Raw genomic sequence first — 24,769 nt, forward strand, 5'->3', positions numbered from 1 at the left:
ATGATGACAGCCCTCAGTGGCCCAACAGGAAATTGGGATCATAGCCCACCTGCCCAAAACTTTATTGTTAACAAATACTGTAATGTGAAGGAAAATGGACACAAAAACATAACCTTCCCACACACTGCTCTCCAACATAAATCAAAACATAGACATCGCACACAGCCAGACACACATCATACACAAAGCATACACAGTCAAGCACGCACGTAAACATGTCCACCTGACATACAGCTACCTACACACTTCACACACTGACCATCAGACACAGCTACAATATTCACAGGCACATCACACATTCACGACATACAATTACATTTTTACCCCAGTTTAAGTTTGTTTGATAAATGAATAATAAATTTGTGACTGAGTATTCCAAACTAGTAATATTACATTAAAATAAAAAAGAACATGGAGAAGAATTCCTAGGTGCACACCAAAACGCACTGTGCCGCACATAACTGGGTATATTCCATTAGCATTACAGAAGAATTGCTTTAAATTGATGGACCCTTTTCATTTACTGAATCAAGTAAAAAAATTATTCTACTATCCAATAACACAGAAATAACAATTAATTAACTACATGTTAGTAAATAATAATAATAATAATAATAATAATAATAATAATAATAATAACACCAATTCCTACTATTTATAAATCCAACTCTTAATATTCAGTTATCAAGTCATGGAGAAGAATGACAGAGCAAAGCATTAATACTAACAACCAGCAGTGCTTAGTTTAAATCTCAGCAGGTATTTCCCAAAAGGTGACAAACTAATCAAATACAGATCTTCAAAGTAAAAGTATCATTTTCAATCTTAATTCCAGCATCCTCCTTTTCATTCCAGGTATTTAAATGATATAATTGAGCTAATTAACACCAGACCAACAAGTGCCTAAAACCTCAGCTAGTCTTTATACCCCTATAGCTCTCTATGGGACCATATTACATATACTATGAACCCTATTTCTTAAAATAATACTCAGCCTTTTATTTTGTCAAAGCAACTAATGCATTGTTTAAAATTCAAGGTGAATTTAAAATGAATTTTAAAATTCAGACCAAAACAGCAAAATTGGATGCATAGCTGACTTGGAGAATTTCCCATTTTAGCTGTTTTGGCCTAGAATTTCCATTTCACTTTGAATTGACCTTGAAGTCCCAACAAATCTCACTTTAGCAAAAAACAGTGTAAAAATCATTTGCAGTGTTCACAAACTAAGCAAACTTCAAGTTGTATTAATTATGCCACATAACCTAAAAAATCCCATAAATGCTGCATGTGGTCCCAAAATTATCTACCTCACTGTATCTTCAGTCACTTGCTGATGTGTGATTGTTACTGTTTACTAATATATATGTATCATATTAATGCAGACTGCAGTACAAAATCAATCATAGACAATGCATCCCTTACCTCCATATCTTCATAGGTCTTATATTAAGCGATCAGTGAGGATAATCTCACAGTGAAATCAGCAGATCCTGGTATTTTTAAAGATTTTTTTAACATACGTGTCTAATGCAATATTGTCATGATATACTTGAAAAAGTTTGTTATATCCGTCCTGTGCTGTCTGTTTAAATGTTTTCTAAAAGGGACACTCTACTCCCAAATAAAAAAAACAAATAAATACAATAAAAAAGCTGTGTTTAGTACATATACACTCAATGAAAACACGCATGCATTTAATTATGTATTTTTTCTTTACGCGTATATCTAAAACAACTTGCAAAAGCCGCAGACCTCTTCTCGTCAGCCTTTGCAAACCCTTTCTTTCTAACCCCGCCCAGATTTTCTGTGGCTGTCCAATCACAGACTCCCCAGAGTTTAATAAGAAGTCTTTGCAAGGTACGTGCTCTAGGCAATTCCTGCCTCTTGGGTTTCACTGCAATGAGCTAAGCAACCAGGAAGTGACAGGACCTGTAATCTGATTTACAGCCACAGGGGGTGTAACAAGGTTAATTCTTAAATGTGTTAAATTCTATTGAAATCTGCACTATTACTAAAATGAACAAAGAAGACACGCTCTTCATACACAAATCACTTCAGCAAGCTAAACTTGATATTACTTTTCCATTTTGGTTCTTTTATTTGGTTCACAAATGTGCCTCTTCCAATTTCAGTTGATATCATTCTACATATTTTGTTCAGCAATATGTGCTATCTGAGGACACAGGCATCATACCTTTTCATGTTACACCACATTAAAAGTGATGGACAATTAATTCTTGGTAATAGCTACCTAGTAGTTAATGTATACAAATATAAAAATGAAAACATGAACGTGTTTGTGTTCTAACTAAAATACATTTTTATACATCATAATCCTAGCAATAGATCCTTTACGATTTTTCTTCCATTTTCTGGGTAATACTTCCTATTCGGAATAATTAAAAGGAAATGTTCCCACTTTTATACACATTCATTTTTCAGTCTGCCAAGCTCCTGTACATTTTTTAATTTCGATCATGCAAAGGCTAGGATAATTTTAATTTGCATGCAGTCTAACGCCGAACAAATGATGTTTAGGGAGAATGTTACTTTCCTGCTAAATATTTTTCAATTACTGCATTTTACAGCTAGCTAATTCACAATTTACGCTGAGCCAGAACATTTTACCTTCAGATTTGTGAAACTCTTAATGACTGCCTGTAAATACTGTTATTTGTTATATGCTACAAAAAATGAGCTAGTTGAACAGCAGACAGAATCTATTTATAATAGAGAAATGGCAACCAGTTGTAGAAAATGGAGTAATGGAAATGTCATTTCAAATGACAATACATTTAACTGTTTGAAGGATGTGTCTATAGGTTTTGATGCTGCATGGTATAGCATAGATAAAGAAAATACATAATTTGTCATATTTGCCTTCCGGGGAATAGTAAATGCCAATAAGTTCATTTGCATATACAATACCTGTGCATTAAACTAAGGAGGTATTAGATTAAACACATATTACCATAAAGAGAATTAAAGTAAAAATCCCTTAAAGGACAACAGTCATCAAATCTTCACTTGTGAATTTTTTATGTTTATTACATTTAATGAAACGCAATGATACATTTTTTTTTTTTAATTATGCATATTGATTTCTTTTTTGTGGAAAATGTAACTTTTTATCTGGCAGCCCCCCATGTTGGATCAGGCCAACTGCGGCTCAGCCTAGCTTCCTTCCTTGTTACGACTACTGACTGTTTGAAAATACAGCAGCAGGCTGGTTAGGTTGAGCATCAGTTGGTTAGAAAACAGTAGAGTCCAACCCAACATGGCTGCTCAGTCAGATAACAAACAAACAAAAACAAAAAAAAACTTAAAATTTCAGTAAAAGAAATAAACTTTTAAAAAAAATGAAAGTGAGAATTTTATGACAGTTGTCCATTCACTGAAAACGAAAAGTAACTTGGAGAGGAGTGGAAGATGGGTATGGAAAACAGTGCACTGACGTATGACACAACGTTTCCTTCTAGCTACAGACACACACATGTAACCATGTACATGAGCAGACTATAGGTCACTGTTAGTGACGCTGGATTTTCATTTTTACTAAACAATACTTTTTATCAATGGGGAGCTATTGATTGGCTTAGATCGTCAGCTGACTGCTCTACCCAATCAGCAGCGCCGCCACACAGCGCTTCCTGTAACAATTTAGAAGCTGAATGTCGACCAGGGAGAACTGGAGATCGGCGCTGGAAGCAACTTTTGGGATCATACTGTTTGAGAACAGTTTAACCCCTTAAGGTAAGAGTGCACCAGACGGCCTCCTAGCACCATAACAACTTCATATAGATGAAGTTATTATGATGACCAGAGTGTCCCTTTAACTGCATCCCACAACCAGTCACTGTCCTCGCATTATTTGTACAGTATTTCAACGCCATCACAAGAGGAAATGGGGCAGATTATAAGAGGAGAGTGATTGTCTATGGCACAAAGTCATACTTAACGTAACATAACTTAGCATGGAAAGTATACTGACAGACTTATTCCCTAAACTGAGAATTGTCAGGAATTGACAGTGAAATCAAAGTAAATATCAAACTTAAGGCCAAAATTGCCGAAACTGGAAAAATTCTCCAAGCCTGCTATGCACCGATATCACCTATATTGCCCATAAAAGAACACTAAAGGTCCTGACTTTATAGTGTTAAAAACACCATCTAGCCCCCCTGCATCCCCTCGAAATATAGTAAAATCATAATTTTATTCCAGTATGCTGCTGCTGGCTCTGACCCTGATCTGCCTGCTTGGCTTATATAATCTGAAGTGTTGATCAAAAATGTCAATCAAAAGCAAATCACATTGGAAAGCATTGGATTGGCTGAGACCATCAAGGAGGCAGATCAGGGGATGAGCCAGCACAAGTCAAACACAGCCCTGGCCAATCAGCATCTCCTCGTAGAGATGAATTGACTCAATGCATCTCTATGAGGAAAGCTCAGTGTCTCCATGCAGTAGGTGGAGACACTGAATGTCGGTCACACTGTGCAGCACTGCCCCAGGAAGCACCTCTAGCAGCCATCTGAGGAGTGGCCACTAGAGGTATCCATAGGTTGTAATGTAAACACTGCCTTTTCTCTGAAAAAAATGGTGTTTACTGCAAAAAGCCTGAAGGGAATGATTATACTCACCAGAACAAATATACTAACCTGTAGTTGTTCTGGCTGACAATAATGTCCATTAAATTTGAAATCACCTTGAATTCCTGACAATTCTCACTTAAATAACCCTGACTTTTTTGTGTTTAATGATTCTGATAGAGAAGTAATGGATTTCCGTTTTGCAGCAATTGCACACACGTGGCGTGTGTTCTCATGTTTCTTTATGAGAAGCATCTTGGACATAGATACTCATGCTTTATAGGATAGGATTGGGCTGCAGTGAGGGGACTGTCCCAAGGTAAGAATAGAAATTGAATTTGTCTTGTTGTCTTTTTTTTTCAGTAACCTAAGGCAGCAATTAGAATTAAAGGAACACTATAGTCACAAAACAACTTTAGCTTAATAAAGCTGTTTTGGTGTATAGATCATGCCCCTGCAGTCTCACTGCTCACTTCTCTGCCATTTAGAAGTTAAATCACTTTGTTTATGCACCCGAGTCACACCTCCATGCATGTGACTTGCACAGCCTTCCTAAACACTTCCTTTTAAGAGTCATCTACTGTTTGTATTTCATTTATTGCAAATTCTGTTTAATGTATAATAATGAATAGCTTGCTATACCCTACAGGAGCCTCCTGTGTGTGATTAAAGTTCAATTTACAAAGCAGGAAGTGAGAACTTGAATATTAAGTTACATCTGATTGAAAGTGAAAGCAATTTTTTTTTCATGCAGACTGTGTCAGTCACAACCAGGGGAGGTGTGGCTAGGGCTGCATAAACAGAAACAAAAGTGATTTAACTCCTAAATGGTAGAGAATGGAGCAGTGAAACTTCAGAGGCATGAACTATGCAGAAAAACTACTTCAGTAAGCTAACACTGTTTTGGTGACTATAGTTTCCCTTTAAAAGAAAAATGTATATATTTTTTTTGAGTGTTTCTTTAATGCAATCATTAATCATTTCAAATAATACTTGGCACATTTTGCATGCACAGGAAATCATAGGAAACATGTATAGTAGATATGTGAATGCAAGGCATTGTGGGAAGTACTTACCTCAGTACGTCCAATACAAAACCAGTATACTTTTCAAGAGAACTACATTTACTGGGGTGAAACAAAACCTTAATTGTCCCCAACAAAAAAAGAATGTATTTATAAAACTAAATAGATTTCGCTGATGTCTAAAAAGAGAATTGTGGATTTGATTGAAACCATCCAGACAATGTTTCTGTTAAAATATTGGCTGAGATTTTTTACTTTATAAATTGAGCCATGATTCACAGTGCTCATTCCAAACCATTTTCCTGGATTCAAAAAATAGAACATGTCTTGCTTCCTAAAATTGCACACATTAACCTTTAAAGAAAAGTAGTTTCCAAACTGGCTGCAGAAATGTATTAGCAATTTCTGTGTTTCAGACCTTCAGGTACAACAAAAGTGCATACTGGCTTATCCACTTAACAGCGAATTGAGGAAACAACAAACTACATATGCTATTTTGGCATATATTTTGCAAATCAGTTGCCAACTCACTGCTACATATTGTTAAGTAATAAACCTCTTTGAATTTCAAGATATTCATATCAATAGGGACAATCATGGCCGATTTAAGTGGCACTGGTAGGGGCGACACTGGGGGGGGGGGGAGGGCAGAGGGGGGCATGGCCCCCATACATCATGCAGTCCCTGCCCCCCTTTGTGCCCCCCAACTGAAATTGAAGTAGGGAGCACTAAGTCTCCCATCAGAAGCTGCAGCAGCACTGTCACTGTGGAACTATGAGCGCCCAGAGGGGGCACTGTGCTGGGAGGACTTCCTCCTGGGTCACAGAGAGCAGCACAGGGGAGTGACAGGGAGCTCAGCTCTGCACAGAGGCATCCACACAGCTGCTGGTAAGTGTGAGTCCACTGGCGTACATACCGTGGTCCCAGTTGCTCTGCGACCCGGGTATGTACACCAGTTTGCAAACCTCTTCTCCTGGGGGGCCCAGGAGGTGGCCCCCAAGGCTGGCAGTGGTGTCACCGGCCGGGTGGGCGGGTTCGCGAGGGAGCATTCTCACCTGAGCTCTCTCTGCCCAGCTCCCTCTCGTGCACCGCAGTGATGCCGGAGCCGGAATCTGACGTCATTCTGGCTCCGGCATCAGTAAGCGGCACGCGAGGGAGCTGAACAGGAAGATCAGTGCTCCCTCGCCGCCTGCAGTGACCGGCCGCCCAGCAGCCCCACTGGAGCCCAGGGAAAGCTGGAATCCCCTCACTACTCCCAAAGGTAGGGAGGATGGGGGATTCAATTTTTTTTTTTAAATGTGAGTGTGTATGTGTGTTAGTGTGTGTTAGTGTGTGTGTGTTAGTTTTTGTGTGTCAGTGTGTGTGTGTCTGTTACTGAGTGTGTTAGTTGTGTGTTAGTTTGTGTGTGTGTGTGTGTGTGTGTGTGTTACTGTGTGTTTGTGTGTGTCTGTTACTGAGTGTCAGTGTGTGTGTTACTGACCCTCAGTTAAACATAGCAGTTTCCACGAATCAATTTTTCACACCAGTTACTTACATTCAAACACATCAACACTGCTCAGTGCCAAATACAATCCAGGGATGGACAAATAGTAGATACCCAGCTGTTTGACAGTTGTTCAACAGGTGGGAATCTACCTTTTGGCCACCCTTGCAATAGGGGGACCCTAATAAAATATTGCACCAGGACCCTCTGTACATTAGTACCACCACCGTGTATTACAAAGGGACTAAGCAACCCTTTTACACTAGGCACATTGTCAGAGGAATTCCCAGAACCTCCCAATGCTGCCAAGATCCTCTATTAATTGATCAGTGTGGTCCCCAGTCCCTCTGGCATGTAGAGTGCCAGAAGAAATGTCTACTTTCCCTGGTATTGGTACTAAATGCAAACTTAATTAAAAACAACATCCCTATCTCCCCCCAAGAACATGCTTTATCTATAGTTTTGAAAGAGGCTGTACAGCAAACAGCTTTATAAGTTAAATTGATCTTTGCACTGTAAACAAATAGTATGTGTGAACAATAGACATGTGCACCAGTGAAATTTTCGTTTCATACGAATTGTGTCGTACTAAATAAAAATTACATTTGTCCATTCCGAATTTCGGCCCTAAACCATTTGTTTTCCGGACGAAATTCGTTAACTATAATTAGTTTTCTTCCTAATAGCACTGTGCATGCGCAAATAAAAAAAAGGAGGGAGCCGGCGGCACTACCAGCTCCCTCCTTGTAATAAACATTAACCATTCCTTCCCCTCCCCCCGCCCCCCTGCTTTAAAACTATGATCTAGCTATGGTCACTATGATCCCCATATTAATAAAAGGGAGGTTAAATCCTCCCTCATGACCCTACACGCGGCATGCCGTGAGTAGGGGCATGTCGCCTAAACAGTCATTAAAAGCTGAATATAAATCAGTATGGGGTCACTATGACCCCCATATTACTAAAAGGGAGAAAAAATCCTCTTGCATGCCACGACATGGACCTAATGTCCCCCCAAGGTCTCCACCCATGACTGGCGGGTGGGGACCTTCATTAAATAATGGGGGGGACCTAATGTGCCCCCTAAGTCCCCACCCATGAGCGGCAGGTGGGAACCCTAATTAATTAAGGGGGGGGGACCTAATGTCTCCCCTGTCCCCACCCATGAGTGGCGGGTGGGGACCCTAAATAAATAAATAATGGGCGGGGACATTAGGAAAGCAACCAATCAGAGTGTTATAAGCCAAATTACACAGCATGGGAAAATTCCATAAAACTGTCCCACGCTGTGTAAAATTACTCAGAGCCAACCAAGCCTGATTACAAGCCAACCAATCAGAGTGCTGTGACAGGTAAATGTAGAGACTTACCATATTTACCATAGGTTTTAATGCGGGGGAAGGAGGGGGGAGGAATTAATATTTATTACAAGGAGGAAGCTGGTAGCACTCGGCTCCCTCCTTGCTTTTTTTTTTATGGCGCATGCACAGTGCTATTTTCTACAAGCACAGGTTGAAAAAAACAAAACTAAAAGGTAATGCATTCAGCATTTGCCCTTTCGTTTAGTTTATATTTCAAATGTAGGGCTTTCGTTTACGTTTTAGTAAACGAATACGAAGAACTTAAATTTTCAGACTAAATCATATTCATACGAAAACAAATGCACATGTCTAGTGAAAAATATGTTGGGGAGAAAGTACTTAGTAACTTGGATTTTCTTATGGCTCAGAAGCAATCATACCATCCAGAAATTCAAACAACCATTTACTCTGTTCTTGTAACGGTTTGGGGTGAATGGACTCAGTATGCAGAGAAAGGACAAAGCAAAGTCATTCAACAGAAAGTCTCTGAAAAATAAGTCACTGTGAGTTGGGAAGTCCAGGTACAAGGCCATGCAGTGCAGGGCCAGGACCAGAACCAGGACTGGTACCAGGAAGTAAAAGGAAAAAGTATTTTAACAGGATAGTCTAGGTAGGACCAGCACACAGATAATGTTTAGCAACTTGACTAAGTAGACAAAGGATAACCAGGCAATCCAGGACAGGATAAGGAAGGCAGGGATTAACCAGGTATCCAGACAAGATCAGGCAGACAAGGTTTAACAAAGGGGGAATCAGGCAGGCAAGGGTTAAACAAGGAAGAATCAGGCAGCAAGGGTTAATCAAGGCAGGGACATGCAGGAAAAAGGTTAAGCAGGCATGTGAGGGTTAATGCAGGAATCTAGGCAAAGGAGGCTCCTCTAGGAGTTCACAAGACAAGTGAGAAAAGAACCCAGGATGTTCTGGGTTTAAGTAGGGGAGAGCGAATAAGAGCTCTCTCATGAGGAGGGGTCTATGGACCTATTTAAGTGGTTGGCTCCATTTATGTGAGTAGGTGTCCACACCCACTTTGTGGTCGGGATGCTATGACGGTTTGTCCACTCAATCAGTTGTTTCCCACACTGCTCCCAAATCTGCTGGTATGCAACCCCCAGCTTTCTAACACCTTTAGTGGATCCTGGAGCAGCATGTGACACACACCAAGTGCTTCATAGGATGCATGCTTTCCTTCCCCTGCACGCCACAACACACGTAGAGCAGCTGCAGGCGCTGGCAGGTGGGGAACGAGTGCAGTGGTCTTTGCAGAAGAATAGTGGACCCTGCCGGCTGCTGGGAAAAGGGGTCAGCTTGCTCCTCACCACCAGAAGGCCAAGACCCACGTAGCGCCCGGTAAGTGAATGCGGCATGCCTGCCTCTTACAGCGTGCCATGAAAGTTCTGCAGAGTGGAATGCAGTGAGTCATGCATATCATCTCTTAACCTCAGGTTCTGATTGGATGCAGACATTACAAGGTCTTAAAACGTATAGCTTTTTCAGTATTTCATAAAGATAAAATCTGTATGACGTACTCAGGATTATTGTGTTGGAATTTCATTGAAAATCCAATGTAATCAAAAGATATTGTAATGCAAAGTATGGACTACTTAGTCTTGTGAGCAAATCCTAAAGTGTCAAAAGTTGTCAAAAGGCACAGCTTCTGCCATCACCTTCTGTTCATTCCAACGGCTGTTTAAAACTGACTTGGAAAATGTTTGCCTAAATAGTGGAAATCATTTAGTGATCTGAAGGGGATTTTTTTTCCAATTTTACTCATTTGAGCTTGTTGAACAGATGTTTTAATATCGCATTACAATTTCTCCAGAACGGTAGACAACAATGCAAGATTTTTATTATTTTGACAATTTTATCACACTCAACAATTACATTTTTTGGGGTGTTTCAGTTACAAAAAAAAAAATCCCAAAACAACTATTTCAATGATATAATCCTCTCCTGCTTTTAACAATGTATTCCAAAGTGAACTCATTCTGCCAGAACAGGCACAATTAATAAATAATTGTATATTATTAGAAATATAAATGATTCCTGGTCCTTTCAACTCTGTAAGTGGTTAATTATCATAACAATTGTGCATTAGTAATAATTAGAACTGTGTGGCAGGTTTATGACAAGGAAATGTTTCAGTGTAACAATAATTATTACTAGTAATTAGCAGTTTGTTCCGGGACTCTCAAGAAATTAATGAGAACAATGTTAGCTGAGGATTCCGACTACTGGTATTTAGCAACATGTCACAGACATGGATAACCCTGACAGATGCACTACATCAACAACACATCATAATATCAGCTAATAATGTCAATACAAACTTTCCAGGTCTTCTTTGGCACGTAACATGCTGGTACTATGCCATACTGTCTTATGAGAAATACGAAGAATTTACCAGATGTAAGTAAGGGACGTCATTAGAGAATTACAAACATTATTGCAAACAGTAAAAAATAATAAATACTAGTGGTGTGTCTAAATAAAAATGTGTGGGACATGCCCAAAATATCAACACTAAGAATTATACTAATAAACAATAAGCAAATGCAAATATAATAATGGGAAATGAGGAATGGGAAGGCAGAATAGACATAATATGAAAAATACATTTTTAAAAAAAATATATTTTTTTTTAATTAAAATAAAAAACCTACATTTGTTAAGATAAAAAGCTGTCAGCAGCTGCTATGGCTGCCTCCTATTTGTATGAAATTAATTACAGTAGGCTGAGTGATTATGTTGATATTTGCAGATATTGTGATGATATTTGGTGCTAATTAAAATAAAATGTAAATAAAATATAAATAGGATTTCCTCTCTGAGAGCTCCTTTAAGGGCCATGGCTGCCTGGCTGGGGAAGGCGAGCTGTGAGTGCTGTCAGGGCTCACACACCCTTGTCTTGCTGCCTGCCTAGTAACGGGAAGGTTTCATACAAAGCACAACAACAACAGACCTGTCTGGGCTCTCCCGCTGCTCGCCGCCATTTTTGTTGTCATCGGCACAGCCCGGAGACGCTTCTTTCCGTTGCCATGGCAACTGGGCAAGTCACTGAGCTGATGCTGTCCAACAGACGTGTTTTTTTGGGTACGTCACGAAAGGGGGCGTGGCGCAGCCGCTGTCCAGGGTGCTGAATGCGAGCGCTGGCGCCATCTTACTCCTCCCAGCCTCACGGTGAATGCGAGTGCTGGCGCCATCTTGCTCCTCCTAACCTCGCTTTCCTTCTAAGACCTGAACTTCCAGGGGGTGTCTGTGTGCATGGCCCATGGCTACAGTCACATCCTTGGCAGTGTTTGGCCCAAGTTATGAATGTACAGAAAGCATGTCAGCACCATTTCAGCCACTGCCAAGCAGTAGCTACTGAATAAACCTTTTATTTTTTTTAATTATTATTTTAATTTAGAATAAACTGTTTTTGGATTATATATATTTATTTTGTGTATATGGTCACAATGGTTAGCAAAGAGGCTTATTCACTAAACAGTGAATTGAAACTATAATGGTGCCATTCAGGCTAAAATCGCCACGTTATACACGATTTAGGGCATTTTTCCAAATCCACTATTCTGGCTTAATTTTACAATTTTGTTTTTGAATTGCTACATTTTACTTCTTAGTTAAAATACCCTATTTGTTTTATTCTTGTAGTTAAAAATCGGTTTTAAATTTTGTTTTGATTGTTTTTTAACATATGAAGCATGCTGAGTTACCGTTACCAGCAGGCCATAGTGTTTGTGTCCAGGGCTAAACGTTGCCAGTCCTCTCATGGTGGTCGTGGATTAGCCCAGTTGATATGTTTTCATCAGACGCACAATGCTGGTATTAGGAAACACATTGACCCTGTACCTCACAGTCAGCAGACACATTCCAGCCAATCAGCAGCAGACCCTCCCTCCCAGACCCTGCCACCTCCATGACGAATAGGGGGCGGATGGAACATCACGCGTGTTCGCGACCACGAACACGCTATGTTCGCCGGCGAACGGTTCCCGGCGAACTGTTCGGGACATCACTAATTGTAAAGTATTAGCATGGTTTGCTGGACCTTCCTTTACTTTTATTTTTAACTTTATTTTTCCTGTTGCGTACCCTGGCTGAGAATCTAGATCCAGTGGAGTGACAAGGATTAGACATATATACCTAGCCTCTTTTTACCAATCTACTATACTAAGAATGTCTCTTTCAGGCTTGATTTCATACAGGAATGCTTTTTGTATTTTGTCTATTTCTCCTCATGTCTATCTTGTCTAATTTGCTTAACGGTTTAACTCCAGTTTAAAGTTTAGACAAGAGAACAGCTTGATTTCATTTTAAAATTGATGCCCTATGATCGAATGCCACACAATTGTATACTGTGTATTCTGTTGTGCTTGATTATGCTCTTCGGACGTTACAGGCTTGTTGGTACCTCTATGCACTGCAGAAATAAAGATTTAAAAAAAAAAAAAAACAATAGCGTTAGGCATACATTTGTATTATTACGGTTGTAATATTTGGTTTAAATTGTATTATTTATCAAGTTTTATAAATAGATGCACTTCAATATTAGTCCCAATGTTAATGCCAATCATTGATTATGGGGATGTAGTATATGCACCTGCACCGCAAACCCACCTTAATAAACGTAATACATTGTATAACTCGTTCTGCCACTTTGTTCTACGATGTAATTACAGGACCCAACATTGTGACATGCTAAAATAACTAAACTGGTTGTCGCTGGAATCCAGACGCACCCTTCATCTTTCCAGCCTTGTGTTTAAGAGCTTTTCTGGGAAGCTCCCACCCTACCGGAGCAGAATGCTCTCCCCAGCTGTTCCCACCTCCTATAACCTCCAAACCAGTACCAGCACTTTATTTAGTCTACCTCAATACAAAAGGAAAGCAGCCCGATCCTCCTTCTCCTACAGAGCGCCGCAATTATGGAACGACCTCCCAGATTTCAAATCTTCCCCAAGCCTTAAGTCCTGTGACGAGACCAATCTCGCCACATTGCATTGGAGCAGCCTGGTTGACCGCCACTTGCCTCTGGACTATGGCCCTGGAGATTGGGCCCTTTAAAAACAGTATTCGGCCATACCAGAGTGTATGTCACTCATTCTGGCCCTTTAAATACTGTTGGGGAAGGTTTGGCACTTTTTATATGGCACTTCGGATGCAGCCGAAGTGCCAAAGTTGTTGAAGCCGTCGAAGTGGCCGCCATTCGACAAAGGAACACATGGCGGCAGCCATTTTAATTTAGTCGAACGTGGTCAGCGGTTTATGCTAAAGAATCTGTGGAACTAAAATCGGCTACGCAAATACACGAACACCGCTGACTCTTACCGCCGCCTCCACTTCGACACTTCGGTAAAAATCGAAGTACGTTCGACAATTCGAACATACTGTTTTAATGTGCTATTTGCACGAACGGACCTGTTCGTGTCTTCGAATGGGACTTAGCTGTTTTTCTACAGAAAATTGACCGACCGCACAGCCCAAATCTATGGAACTGTTTTGGGCAGGAAAATGTGCTTGCGGTCGGTCGTAAAGGACTTCCGGCTATCTTTTTATCTACTGGGGGGATTTGACTGATTTTTGGTTATATCTGTATTTAAAGTATGCTGATTCCAGTTCGGGAGGTGGAGTGCTATTTTGTATCCAGTTCGGGAGTTTGGTGTTCTGCAGTAGCTGTGCCTGTATATCTGGAAGGGGAAGATCTACTAAACGGCGGTTTAACCCTTTTATGCCTGGGGTTGCCATTACAAGTCCCTTAAGAGATCCCTCTCTACATATCTCAAAACAGAATGCACTTGTCATGGTTGATTATATAGCTTGTACCTGTTCCATGTTAAATTTTGTTTATATTGTGTATTAATATTGTTTTTGTATTTTATTGTACCCTATTGTATCAATGCAAGGTTTTGTGGACCCAGGACTAGTGTTGTCGCGAACCCGAAATTTTCGGTTCGCGAACGGCGAACGCGAACTTCCTCAAATGTTCGCGAAACCGTGCGAACCGCCATTGACTTCAATGGGCAGGCGAATTTTAAAACCAACAGGGACTCTTTCTGGCCACAAAAGTGATGGAAAAGTTGTTTCAAGGGGACTAACACCTGGACTGTGGCATGCCGGAGGGGGATCCATGGCAAAACTCCCATGGAAAATTACACAGTTGATGCAGAGTCTGCTTTTAATCCATAAAGGGCAGAAATCACCTAACATTCCTAAATCACAATGGATATGGATTGACACCTGACATATGACATATTGACACCTTGACATATGGATTGACACCTGTCCTCAGAGACCCTGATGCACACGGACACAGAGCAGAATAGGGACTGTTCCCCCTACATAGGGTCACTTGGCAGATATGGATTGACACCTGTCCTCAAAACCCCTGATACACACTGACACAGAGCAGAATAGGGACTGTTCCCCCTACATAGGGTCACTTGGCAGATATGGATTGACACCTATCCTAATGATCCCTGATACACACTGACACAGAGCAGAATAGAGACCGGGGGTCTAGTAGCGTGGACACCCAGCACAGGTTGTTCTCCTTCAGCCTTTTTATACGAGGGTCCCTCAACAGGCACGACAGCATGAAAGACCCCATTTGCACAAGGTTGGATGCCGAGATACTCATTTCCCGTTCCTCCTCCTCACACAGAGCAGAATAGAGAATGTTCCCCCTACATAGGGTCACTTGGCAGATATGGATTGACACCTGTCCTCAAAACTCCTGATACACACTGACACAGAGCAGAATAGGGACTGTTCCTCCTACATAGGGTCACTTGGCAGATATGGATTGACACCCGTCCTCAAAACCCCTGATACACACTGACAAAGAGCATAATAGAGACTGTTCCCCCTACATAGGGTCACTTGGCAGGTATGGATTGACACCTGTCCTCAAAGCCCCTGATACACACTGACACAGAGCAGAATAGATACTGTTCCCCGTCCACAGAGACCATGATACACACTGACACAGAGCAGAATAGAGACTGTTACCCCTACATAGGGTCACTTGGCAGGTATGGATTGACACCTGTCCTCAAAACCCCTGATACACACTGACACAGAGCAGAATAGGGACCGGGGGTCTAGTAGCGTGGACACCCAGCACAGGTTGTTCTCCTTCAGCCTTTTTATATGAGGGTCCCTCAACAGGCACGACAGCATGAAAGACCCCATTTGCACAAGGTTGGATGCCAAGCTACTCATTTCCCGTTCCTCCTCCTCACACAGAGCAGAATAGAGACTGTTCCCCCTACATAGGGTCACTTGGCAGGTATGGATTGACACCTGTCCTCAAAGCCCCTGATACACACTGACACAGAGCAGAATAGAGACTGTTTCCCCTACATAGGGTCACTTGGCAGATATGGATTGACACCTGTCCTCAAAAACCCTGATACACACTGACACAGAGAAGAATAGGGACTGTTCCTCCTACATAGGGTCACTTGGCAGACATGGATTGACTTCTGTCCTCAAAACCCCTGATACACACTGACACAGAGCAGAATAGGGACTGTTCCCCCTACATAGGGTCACTTGGCAGATATGGATTGACACCTATCCTAATGATCCCTGATACACACTGACACAGAGCAGAATAGAGACCGGGGGTCTAGTAGCGTGGGCACCCAGCACAGGTTGTTCTCCTTCAGCCTTTTTATATGAGGGTCCCTCAACAGGCACGACAGCATGAAAGACCCCATTTGCACAAGGTTGGATGCCGAGCTACTCATTTCCCGTTCCTCCTCCTCACACAGAGCAGAATAGAGACTGTTCCCCCTACATAGGGTCACTTGGCAGGTATGGATTGACACCTGTCCTCAAAGCCCCTGATACACACTGACACAGAGCATAATAGGGACTGTTCCTCCTACATAGGGTCACTTGGCAGGTATGGATTAACACCTGTCCTCAAAGCCCCTGATACACACTGACACAGAGCAGAATAGAGACTGTTCCCCGTCCTCAAAGCCCCTGATACACACTGACACAGAGCAGAATAGAGACTGTTCCCCGTCCACAGAGACCATGATACACACTGACACAGAGCAGAATAGAAACTGTTCCCCCTACATAGGGTCACTTGGAAGATATGGATTGACACCTGTCCTCAAAACCCCTGATACACACTTACACAGAGCAGAATAGAGACTGTTCCCCGCCTACTGAGACCATGATACACACTGACACAGAGCAGAATAGAGACTGTTCCCCCTACATAGGGTCACTTGGCAGGTATGGATTAACACCTGTCCTCAAAACTCCTGATACACACTGACACAGAGCAGAATAGGGACTGTTCCTCCTACATAGGGTCACGTGGCAGATTTGGATTGACACCTGTCCTCAAAACCCCTGATACACACTGACACAGAGCAGAATAGGGACTGTTCCTCCTACATAGGGTCACTTGGCAGGTATGGATTGACACCTGTCCTCAAAGCCCCTGATACACACTGACACAGAGCAGAATAGAGACTGTTCCCCGTCCTCAAAGCCCCTGATACACACTGACACAGAGCAGAAAAGAGACTGTTCCCCGTCCACAGAGACCATGATACACACTGACACAGAGCAGAATAGAGACTGTTACCCCTACATAGGGTCACTTGGCAGGTATGGATTGACACCTGTCCTCAAAGCCCCTGATACACACTGACACAGAGCAGAATAGAGACTGTTCCCCCTACATCGGGTCACTTGGAAGATATGGATTGACACCTGTCCTCAAAACCCCTGATACACACTGACACAGAGCAGAATAGAGACTGGTTCCCGCCTACTGAGACCATGATACACACTGACACAGAGCAGAATAGAGACTGTTCCCCCTACATAGGGTCACTTGGCAGGTATGGATTAACACCTGTCCTCAAAACTCCTGATACACACTGACACAGAGCAGAATAGGGACTGTTCCTCCTACATAGGGTCACTTGGCAGATATGGATTGACACCTGTCCTCAAAACCCCTGATACACATTGACACAGAGCAGAATAGGGACTGTTCCTCCTACATAGGGTCACTTGGCAGATATGGATTGACACCTGTCCTCAAAACCCCTGATACACACTGACAAAGAGCATAATAGAGACTGTTCCCCATACATAGGGTCACTTGGCAGGTATGGATTGACACCTGTCCTCAAAGCCCCTGATACACACTGACACAGAGCAGAATAGAGACTGTTCCCCGTCCACAGAGACCATGATACACACTGACACAGAGCAGAATAGGGACTGTTCCTCCTACATAGGGTCACTTGGCAGATATGGATTGACACCTGTCCTCAAAACCTCTGATACACACTGACAAAGAGCATAATAGAGACTGTTCCCCCTACATAGGGTCACTTGGCAGGTATGGATTGACACCTGTCCTCGAAACCCCTGATACACACTGACACAGAGAATAATAGGGACCGGGGGTCTAGTAGCGTGGACACCTAGCACAGGTTGTTCTCCTTCAGCCTTTTTATATGAGGGTCCCTCAACAGGCACGACAGCATGAAAGACCCCATTTGCACAAGGTTGGATGCCGAGCTACTCATTTCCCGTTCCTCCTCCTCACACAGAGCAGAATAGAGATTGTTACCCCTACATAGGGTCACTTGGCAGGTATGGATTGACACCTGTCCTCAAAGCCCATGATACACACTGACACAGAGCAGAATAGAGACTGTTCCCCCTACATAGGGTCACTTGGCAGGTATGGATTAACACCTGTCCTCAAAACTCCTGATACACACTGACACAGAGCAGAATAGGGACTGTTCCTCCTACATAGGGTCACTTGGCAGATATGGATTGACACCTGTCCTCAAAACCCCTGATACACATTGACACAGAGCAGAATAGGGACTGTTCCTCCTACATAGGGTCACTTGGCAGATATGGATTGACACCTGTCCTCAAAACCCCTGATACACACTGACAAAGAGCATAATAGAGACTGTTCCCACTACATAGGGTCACTTGGCAGGTATGGATTGACACCTGTCCTCAAAGCCCCTGATACACACTGACACAGAGCAGAATAGAGACTGTTCCCCGTCCACAAAGACCATGATACACACTGACACAGAGCAGAATAGGGACTGTTCCTCCTACATAGGGTCACTTGGCAGATATGGATTGACACCTGTCCTCAAAACCTCTGATACACACTGACAAAGAGCATAATAGAGACTGTTCCCCCTACATAGGGGCACTTGGCAGGTATGGATTGACACCTGTCCTCAAAGCCCCTGATACACACTGACACAGAGCAGAATAGAGACTGTTCCCCGTCCACAAAGACCATGATACACACTGACACAGAGCAGAATAGGGACTGTTCCTCCTACATAGGGTCACTTGGCAGATATGGATTGACACCTGTCCTCAAAACCTCTGATACACACTGACAAAGAGCATAATAGAGACTGTTCCCACTACATAGGGTCACTTGGCAGGTATGGATTGACACCTGTCCTCAAAGCCCCTGATACACACTGACACAGAGCAGAATAGAGACTGTTCCCCGTCCACAAAGACCATGATACACACTGACACAGAGCAGAATAGGGACTGTTCCTCCTACATAGGGTCACTTGGCAGGCATGGATTGACACCTGTCCTCAAAACCCCTGATACACACTGACACAGAGAAGAATAGGGACCGGGGGTCTAGAAGCGTGGACACCTAGCACAGGTTGTTCTCCTTCAGCCTTTTTATATGAGGGTCCCTCAACAGGCACGACAGCATGAAAGACCCCATTTGAACAAGGTTGGATGCCGAGCTACTCATTTCCCGTTCCTCCTCCTCACACAGAGCAGAATAGAGATTGTTACCCCTACATAGGGTCACTTGGCAGGTATGGATTGACACCTGTCCTCAAAGCCCATGATACACACTGACACAGAGCAGAATAGAGACTGTTCCCCCTACATAGGGTCACTTGGCAGATATGGATTGACACCTGTCCTCAAAACCCCTGATACACACTGACACAGAGCAGAATAGGGACTGTTCCTCCTACATAGGGTCACTTGGCAGATATGGATTGATTTCTGTCCTCAAAACCCCTGATACACACTGACACAGAGCAGAATAGGGACTGTTCCCCCTACATAGGGTCACTTGGCAGATATGGATTGACACCTATCCTAATGATCCCTGATACACACTGACACAGAGCAGAATAGAGACCGAGGGTCTGGTAGCGTGGACACCCAGCACAGGTTGTTCTCCTTCAGCCTTTTTATATCAGGGTCCCTCAACAGGCACGACAGCATGAAAGACCCCATTTGCACAAGGTTGGATGCCGAGCTACTCATTTCCCGTTCCTCCTCCTCACACAGAGCAGAATAGAGACTGTTCCCCCTACATAGGGTATCTTGGCAGGTATGGATTGACACCTGTCCTCAAAGCCCCTGATACACACTGACACAGAGCAGAATAGGGACTGTTCCTCCTACATAGGGTCACTTGGCAGATATGGATTGACACATGTCCTCAAAACCCCTGATACACACTGACAAAGAGCATAATAGAGACTGTTCCCCCTACATAGGGTCACTTGGCAGATATGGATTGACACCTATCCTAATGATCCCTGATACACACTGACACAGAGCAGAATAGAGACCGAGGGTCTGGTAGCGTGGACACCCAGCACAGGTTGTTCTCCTTCAGCCTTTTTATATCAGGGTCCCTCAACAGGCACGACAGCATGAAAGACCCCATTTGCACAAGGTTGGATGCCGAGCTACTCATTTCCCGTTCCTCCTCCTCACACAGAGCAGAATAGAGACTGTTCCCCCTACATAGGGTATCTTGGCAGGTATGGATTGACACCTGTCCTCAAAGCCCCTGATACACACTGACACAGAGCAGAATAGGGACTGTTCCTCCTACATAGGGTCACTTGGCAGATATGGATTGACACATGTCCTCAAAACCCCTGATACACACTGACAAAGAGCATAATAGAGACTGTTCCCCCTACATAGGGTCACTAGGCAGGTATGGATTGACACCTGTCCTCGAAACCCCTGATACACACTGACACAGAGCAGAATAGGAACCGGGGGTCTAGTAGCGTAGACACCCAGCACAGGTTGTTCTCCTTCAGCCTTTTTATATGAGGGTCACTCAACAGGCACGACAGCATGAAAGACCCCATTTGCACAAGGTTGGATGCCGAGCTACTCATTTCCCATTCCTCCTCCTCACACAGAGCAGAATAGAGACTGTTACCCCTACATAGGGTCACTTAGCAGGTATGGATTGACACCTGTCCTCAAAGCCCATGATACACACTGACACAGAGCAGAATATAGACTGTTTCCCCTACATAGGGTCACTTGGCAGATATGGATTGACACCTGTCCTCAAAAACCCTGATACACACTGACACAGAGAAGAATAGGGACTGTTCCTCCTACATAGGGTCACTTGGCAGACATGGATTGACTTCTGTCCTCAAAACCCCTGATACACACTGACACAGAGCAGAATAGGGACTGTTCCCCCTACATAGGGTCACTTGGCAGATATGGATTTACACCTATCCTAATGATCCCTGATACACACTGACACAGAGCAGAATAGAGACTGTTCCCCGTCCTCAAAGCCCCTGATACACACTGACACAGAGCAGAATAGAGACTGTTACCCCTACATAGGGTCACTTGGCAGGTATGGATTGACACCTGTCCTCAAAGCCCCTGATACACACTGACTGTGGCGGTACCAGCCTTGCCACTGGGCATTGGAGAAGACTGATTGCCAGCCTCCTGCCATGTGACTATGGCCCCTGGGATGTATTGCCTGCTCTCCTGTACTGCTGAGGATTGCTACCATCTAGGTGGATTTGGCTATGGAGCTTGTGTAGTGCCCTCTGTTGGTAGCAACAGTAATATGCACTACCTGAATAGCAAGACTGGTAATTTGCATATTCGGGTAGATTTGCATATCGCTAATTCTGCATGCAGGAGAGACATTTGTGTTAATTATGGTCTTCCCCACCTATTTATGAATATGTAATTATGTTATAATAAGTCACTGAATGTTGCCTGCTATGATTTGACTGTTTGTAATTTTATTGAGTTTTCACAGCAATGTTAATGTTAAGACCAAATGGGCTAGTCCCAAGTAAAATAAAGTTTGAGTTAGTTCTACTTCACCCTCAATTTGGAGTCCTGTCTCTTATTGGGGGAATCTGCTACAAGGGATTGCTATGCTCTGCATATTCCCTTGCTATAATCACTCCTAAGCTCTTTTAAGAGCTCGTTCCTGCTTCGCTCTGGAAGGAAGAGAGGTTCGTCCTGCGGTGGTTGTGGTGTCGGCTAGAGTGCTTGGAATCCTCAAGAAGCGCTAGGAGCATCCATCAACGGAGGTACCCAGTCGGGGTGCCAGGCGATCCGTTACATTGGTGGCAAGCGGTGGGATGGCTTCCTAGCCTTGGAAAACCAGCACTACTTCAGAGATGGAAGGCCGTGCAGTATCTCCCTTTGACGCCAGGCTCCAGCAGCGACTACAGGATGTGATGCGCAGTATGGAGTATCCTATCCCAGAGGAAAGAGAGACAGAGTGGAGGGTGGCGCTTCGTACCGATCTCTGGAAGGAGGACATCGACGAAATTCGACCCTTCCGGTTTGAGGAAATCCTGACCACTAACCAGCGCCAAGCAGAACAACTAGAGCTGCGGATGCCATTATTGGGAAACCAGCCCTCAGAGGAATGGGTAAGCGAACTGGAGACGCTAGTTGAGACTGAGGTGTGGCTGGATGATTCCTATCGGGCCCTGCGGTGGCATGCTTACCACCTCTACCCATGGCTGATCAAGTACAAGTGTATTGAGGGGGAAGACTACGATGGCCCTGGTTTGTTGTGGGATACTATTGAAACTAGTCTCTGGTTAGGAGACACCGACATTGCTCGCTTCTGGTCCATCCGAGCTGAGCGGGCAGACAACTGGGACCTTGCGGAGATCGACGCCATTCAGCCAGATCTATCTTTTCTTGCCAACCGGGAGTGGGAACTAGAACAGGATTATGTTTGCCTATTCCAATGTATAACGCCGCCTGTCTCTGACATGATGGGGCTTATTGACTGTATGCCACTGGAAGCATTGAGTTTAGTTCCTCCTCCCCAGCAACCAAGCCTGTTATCAGGGGACCTTGGTACTGTACCACATACGTCCCAACCAGCACCAGAGATGGAAGATCTTATTGACTTGTCCTGGGAAGACACCCAGCTGGCAGGTGGAGATTGGACCGAGGTCTCTCTACCGGCCCTACAGGGATGCTGGGCAGTCGACCCAGATCCCCAGCGGCAGTATGTATCCCAGGGAGCTGAAGGTGCTGTCCTTCCTCCCCAGCGGCAGTGTGTGTCCTTAGGAGAGGAGACAGTTGGTCCCTCTTCCCAGCAGTGCAGTGAGTCTCAGGGAGCCGAAGGTGCAGTCCTTCCTCCCAAGCGGCAGTGTGTGTCCTTAGGAGAGGAGACAGTTGGTCCCTCTCCCCAGCAGTCCAGTGAGTCTCAGGGAGCCGAAGGTGCAGTCCTTCCTCCCCAGCGGCAGTGTGTGTTACAGGGAGCTGAAGGTGTCGTCCTTCCTCCCCAGCGGCAGTGTGTGTCATTAGGAGAGGAGACAGTTGGTCCCTCTCCCCAGCGGCTGAAAGTATGTATGGGAGAGGAGCTTGTTACCCCCACTCCCCAGCGGCAGCTTAACCCACCAAGGGGAGACTGTAAGCTCCACAACAGTGCAGATGGGACCGTGGTCTCTGCACATGCACCACTAGGGGTAGGAACAGTCGGTCCTGTCCACCAGCAGCAGGGCTGTTTAGCCAAAGGGGAGACAGTCGGTCTCCCCCTCCAGCAGCAGGGCTGTGTGTCCAAAGGGGAGACAGTCAGTCTCCCCCTCCAGCAGCAGGACTATGTAACCAAAGGGGAGACAGTCGGTCTCCCCCTCCAGCAGCAGCCCCAGATCCCGAGAGAGGAGCCTACCAACTCTTCTTTTCAGCATGGCTCAAACCAGGCTACTCCCGTGGTAGTGCTGGCACTCAGCAACCCACCAAGGCAGCCTATCAGTACCCCACACAGCCTTGGTGAGGCACCTGGACATGGACGAGCTAATCTTTTACCCAGGTGTAGTAACCATGTATTGTGGGTAGGCTGTATTACTGTTTGTGCTTCGTGGGTGGGTTGCTGGACTAACCAGGGCACTGACCGGCAGGAGGTCAGATACCCTGTTAGTCTGTTTGGAAAAGGGGAGAAATGTGGCGGTACCAGCCTTGCCACTGGGCATTGGAGAAGACTGATTGCCAGCCTCCTGCCATGTGACTATGGCCCCTGGGATGTATTGCCTGCTCTCCTGTACTGCTGAGGATTGCTACCATCTAGGTGGATTTGGCTATGGAGCTTGTGTAGTGCCCTCTGTTGGTAGCAACAGTAATATGCACTACCTGAATAGCAAGACTGGTAATTTGCATATTCGGGTAGATTTGCATATCGCTAATTCTGCATGCAGGAGAGACATTTGTGTTAATTATGGTCTTCCCCACCTATTTATGAATATGTAATTATGTTATAATAAGTCACTGAATGTTGCCTGCTATGATTTGACTGTTTGTAATTTTATTGAGTTTTCACAGCAATGTTAATGTTAAGACCAAATGGGCTAGTCCCAAGTAAAATAAAGTTTGAGTTAGTTTTACTTCACCCTCAATTTGGAGTCCTGTCTCTTATTGGGGGAATCTGCTACAAGGGATTGCTATGCTCTGCATATTCCCTTGCTATAATCACTCCTAAGCTCTTTTAAGAGCTCGTTCCTGCTTCGCTCTGGAAGGAAGAGAGGTTCGTCCTGCGGTGGTTGTGGTGTTGGCTAGAGTGCTTGGAATCCTCAAGAAGCGCTAGGAGCATCCATCAACGGAGGTACCCAGTCGGGGTGCCAGGCGATCCGTTACACTGACACAGAGCAGAATAGAGACTGTTCCCCCTACATAGGGTCACTTGGAAGATATGGATTGACACCTGTCCTCAAAACCCCTAATACACACTGACACAGAGCAGAATAGAGACTGTTCCCCGCCTACTGAGACCATGATACACACTGACACAGAGCAGAATAGAGACTGTTCCCCCTACATAGGGTCACTTGGCAGGTATGGATTAACACCTGTCCTCAAAACTCCTGATACACACTGACACAGAGCAGAATAGGGACTGTTCCTCCTACATAGGGTCACGTGGCAGATATGGATTGACACCTGTCCTCAAAACCCCTGATACACACTGACACAGAG

General features: G+C 44.1%; 1 protein-coding gene across 1 annotated transcript in view; it reads right to left on the reverse strand.

Annotated features, from left to right (window-relative positions):
- AGBL4 (AGBL carboxypeptidase 4) overlaps positions 1 to 11,518 on the reverse strand; it is a 1,519,087-nt gene extending 1,507,569 nt beyond the window's left edge. The window contains exon 1 of the mRNA XM_063427788.1: positions 11,424 to 11,518. Coding sequence (XP_063283858.1) covers positions 11,424 to 11,466 — 43 coding nt within the window. The 5' untranslated portion in view covers positions 11,467 to 11,518. The remainder of the gene's footprint in view (positions 1 to 11,423) is intronic.
- Between the last annotated feature and the right edge of the window lie 13,251 nt (positions 11,519 to 24,769).

Source organism: Pelobates fuscus, chromosome 7 (assembly GCF_036172605.1).
Source record: "Pelobates fuscus isolate aPelFus1 chromosome 7, aPelFus1.pri, whole genome shotgun sequence".
Classification (NCBI taxonomy): domain Eukaryota; kingdom Metazoa; phylum Chordata; class Amphibia; order Anura; family Pelobatidae; genus Pelobates; species Pelobates fuscus.